Genomic DNA, 3,846 nt, shown 5'->3' with positions numbered 1-3,846 from the left:
CGAACAACTTTTTTTTAAATTAAGTTAAAAACTATGTAAGATTTAGCCTGTTTTAGCACAAATTATGAGATAATTTTTCATTTTTTAATAATTCAGAATCATAAAAATATATTAGTATTATTTTTTTTAATGAAAATTTGTGGGTGGGCCTGTTGAAAAGTGGGTGGGCCTAGGCCCGTCAGGCCCCCCCATGACGCCGTGCCTGGAGGAGTCCATCAGTTTTATTCTTCCTGCTCCAGGTGACAGAGGTCAACTCAGGAAAGAAGGAACCTGGTTTGTTGTTTTCTCTCCAATGTTTTTAAACATTGTTTTATTATTTCTTTTTATTATTATTATTTTTTTGTATATACTTTCTCTTGCATGTTCAAAATAAAGATATCAATCAATCAATCAATTGTAAAACCAGTAAAATGTCTCATTAAGCAGATTTAAATCTAGACCCAAATAGAAAACAAACGAGTAAAATCATAATGGCTTCGATTCATTTTATTAATAAATGTATTGACAAATACATTCAGATGATCAATATTTCAGATACCTACTTTCAAATTACACAAATACACATTTCTTATGTCTCTTTTCAAAATAAAAGCTTTTTTCGTCAATTGTTTCTAATGTTTTTACACACTTTTTGTTTTATAGTTAAAATGTAAATTATTATATATTAAAGATAAAATGTGTGTCCCTGTGTGTGTAACCAGCATAGTGTGTGTCCCTTAGTGTGTAACCAGCATAGTGTGTGTCCCTGTGTGTGTAACCAGCATAGTGTGTGTCCCTGTGTGTGTAACCAGCATAGTGTGTGTCCCTGTGTGTGTAACCAGCATAGTGTGTGTCCCTGTGTGTGTAACCAGCATAGTGTGTGTCCCTGTGTGTGTAACCAGCATAGTGTGTGTCCCTGTGTGTGTAACCAGCATAGTGTTTGTCCCTGGGTGTGTAACCAGCATAGTGTTTGTCCCTGGGTGTGTAACCAGCATAGTGTTTGTCCCTGGGTGTGTAACCAGCATAGTGTGTGTCCCTGTGTGTGTAACCAGCATAGTGTGTGTCCCTGTGTGTGTAACCAGCATAGTGTTTGTCCCTGTGTGTGTAACCAGCATAGTGTGTGTCCCTTAGTGTGTAACCAGCATAGTGTTTGTCCCTGTGTGTGTAACCAGCATAGTTAATGTACGCTATCACTCATCTTCCATAGGCTCAGCGGTACAGTCAGGGTTGGGGTTGGGGTCAGGGGAATGGGGATGCTTAGATCCAGCGCCCGAGGGTGAACTTGGGCACTCCTCAGATATAGCAATGACACCTTGAAATAGTAGACTTGCCTCTTTATGGATAAAGCACAGCGCCCCCCCCGGCCGTTCGTACTGTTTGAGTCCTCTGTTCACATCAGCGATGCAGATCAGATCCTTGGTCTCAGAGATACACCACTTGGAATGGTCCACTGTAGTCTTCCACTGGACCTCCCCGCCACCCAGATCAGCTTTTACTTCTGTAACTTTGATCACATGCCGTTGATTTTTCTCGCAGTAGGAACCATCACGGCCACTCTGGCAGCCCCAGGTCTGGACCCTCACGTCGGTGTCGTAGGTCTTTGCGATGGTGAGGTAAAGATCTCCTTCTGTAGGAACAGCAGCATACGAGTCATGTTCCAGACACCTTCACGCTCACAGCTCACTGATGGAACTCAGAATACTGGAGGACCTGCACACTCAAGCTAACACAATATACAGTCTATATACACAGATATATATATATATATATATATATATATATATATATATATATATATATATATATATATATATATGAAAATGTTGAGTTTTCAAGCCCTTTTATTGACTGAGAACAGCGTTTAGTTACCAAATCGGTTTGGGTCGTTAAGTGCCTTCAGCTTAGCTGCAGAAGGTCCTGAAAAACAAAACAAATTATTATTAGTTTCTGTTCTCTTCACATCGGAGACAGGTCTTTATTGGTATTTCATTACATTTTTTCCCTTTGCTTCCAGCTTTACCTGCTTTCATTATTTTTTATACTGATACTGAAAAATCCAACGTAGAATTATCAGCTTGTGTAATCTTCACATCTGAGACAGGTGTTTATTGGTATGAATGTAAATATGGTGCAAAATCTTAAAAAATGATAAAGGGAACTTCTTTACAGGAGCAAATGTTAACATACGTTCCAATGTTTGATCTACAAGATCTCACATTTGACACCATATTTACCTTCATACATAGTACATCATACATGGTAAATCATACATAGTACATCATACATGGTAAATCATACATAGTACATCATACATAGTACATCATACATAGTACATCATACATGGTACATCATACATAGTACATCATACATGGTACATCATACATGGTAAATCATACATAGTACATCATACATAGTACATCATACATGGTAAATCATACATAGTACATCATACATAGTACATCATACATGGTATGTACAGCATGTCATTCGTGTTTTTACTCACCACCTTTGGCTGTGGGGGGGGCTCTTCGACGCCTTGATTTTCCTCCTCCAGTAGGTTCTACTGAAAGAAAAACCCAAATCAGTTAGTTTTGACGTCTGGGTTCATCGGTATTTCTTCTACAGCCCATGATGTCCCTGCAGTTAGAGACAAATAGACTGAGGCTCACAGTCCCACAACCTCTGGGAGGTTTCCTTTCTGAAGATACTGAAGCATGAAGTCAGAGATCTTCAGCAGCTACACACATTTAAATTTGGACTTTTATTTTTAAAGATAATTTTTTTGGGGTCCTTTTATTGACAGGACAGCTGATAAATGAAAGAGAGGGGAACAAAGGGCCGCTGGTCGGACTCAAACCCCGGGCTACTGCGCCAAGGACCAAACCCCTTCACATGGGCGCCTGATCCACCAACTGATCCATCCGGCCAAACTGAAACTATAAACTGGACTTTTATCTAACCAGTTCCAACAAGTCCCAGGCTGTAATGATAATGAATCATTATGATAAACATGCTGATGGAAACCTACAGTAAAGCTTCTCTCAACCAGTTCTCATCACATCTGATTTTCTCTTATTTTTGTAACTTGTCTTCACTAAGTTAGGTCCTCTGATCCGAGCCAACATGCAGACATCTTACGTTTATACAGCTTCTTAGCAATGCTACGAAACTGTGTTCCTGCATCTGATTTCAGATCCTGGATTTTCTGCCCTGGTTTTCTGTCGTTCCATTCTTTTATTGCAGCCTTTTTAAGCTGATCGTGGAAGTCAGCTGGAACATGACTATCAAACGGGAACGCTGCGATGTCCAGCAGATGATCACCTTCAAATAATACAAGAAGACAACATTAACATCATGTTCAAATCCACCAGTAAGACCATAAATATGAAGATGGAACTGAGAACATTACCTATCTTTTGGAACTCGGCGTACTTGAATGTTACACAGATGAAGGTCTGAGCCTTCGCTTCTCCAGTGGATGGGTAGAAGTTATTATCTCTTTTGAAAGGGAACCGTGGGGTGCTGTGTAGGAGCCAGACTCCTGTCCTGGTTTTATCCATCATCACAAGTCCTGGAACATCAGACAGAGAACTATTGGCTGGTGGTTGTTTTTAAAGTCTTAATGTGTGATTTTGTGTGAATCCTGTTCACTTTATATATGCTTCCTTTAGGCAATATTACCCGGAAACACTCCAGAAAATGTCATTGTTATGCAGATGATACTCAGTTATATCTATCGATCAAGCCGGATGAAACTAATCAGTTAGCTAAACTTCAAATGTGCCTTCAGGATATTAAAACCTGGATGACTTGTAATTTTCTAATGTTAAACTCAGATAAAACTGAAGTTATTGCTCTGGGACCCAA

General features: G+C 39.4%; 1 protein-coding gene across 1 annotated transcript; it reads right to left on the bottom strand.

Annotated features, from left to right (window-relative positions):
• Positions 1–478: 478 nt before the first annotated feature.
• On the bottom strand, positions 479–3,596 carry LOC116679363 (deoxyribonuclease-2-like). Its single transcript, XM_032509030.1, has 5 exons — positions 3,389–3,596; positions 3,118–3,300; positions 2,483–2,542; positions 1,849–1,896; positions 479–1,606 (listed from the first exon to the last, which is right to left on the bottom strand). Exons 1-5 carry the CDS (start codon positions 3,540–3,542, stop codon positions 1,170–1,172), a joined length of 882 nt encoding a protein of 293 aa, XP_032364921.1. The 5' UTR covers positions 3,543–3,596; the 3' UTR covers positions 479–1,169.
• Positions 3,597–3,846: the final 250 nt, after the last annotated feature.

The sequence above is a fragment of the Etheostoma spectabile genome, unplaced genomic scaffold (assembly GCF_008692095.1).
Source record: "Etheostoma spectabile isolate EspeVRDwgs_2016 unplaced genomic scaffold, UIUC_Espe_1.0 scaffold00010888, whole genome shotgun sequence".
NCBI lineage: Eukaryota > Metazoa > Chordata > Actinopteri > Perciformes > Percidae > Etheostoma > Etheostoma spectabile.
This window is presented reverse-complemented; position numbering and strand designations above follow the sequence as displayed.

Excerpts from the sequence above, each read along its gene's own strand:
- LOC116679363 (XM_032509030.1), bottom strand. The coding sequence starts at position 3,542 with ATGATGGATAAAACCAGGACAGGAGTCTGGCTCCTACACAGCACCCCA. Across the intron at positions 3,301-3,388 it reads CGCCGAGTTCCAAAAGATAG|GTGATCATCTGCTGGACATC; the intron begins GTAATGTTCTCA and ends TATTATTTGAAG. Across the intron at positions 2,543-3,117 it reads TGCTAAGAAGCTGTATAAAC|TAGAACCTACTGGAGGAGGA; the intron begins GTAAGATGTCTG and ends TTTTTCTTTCAG.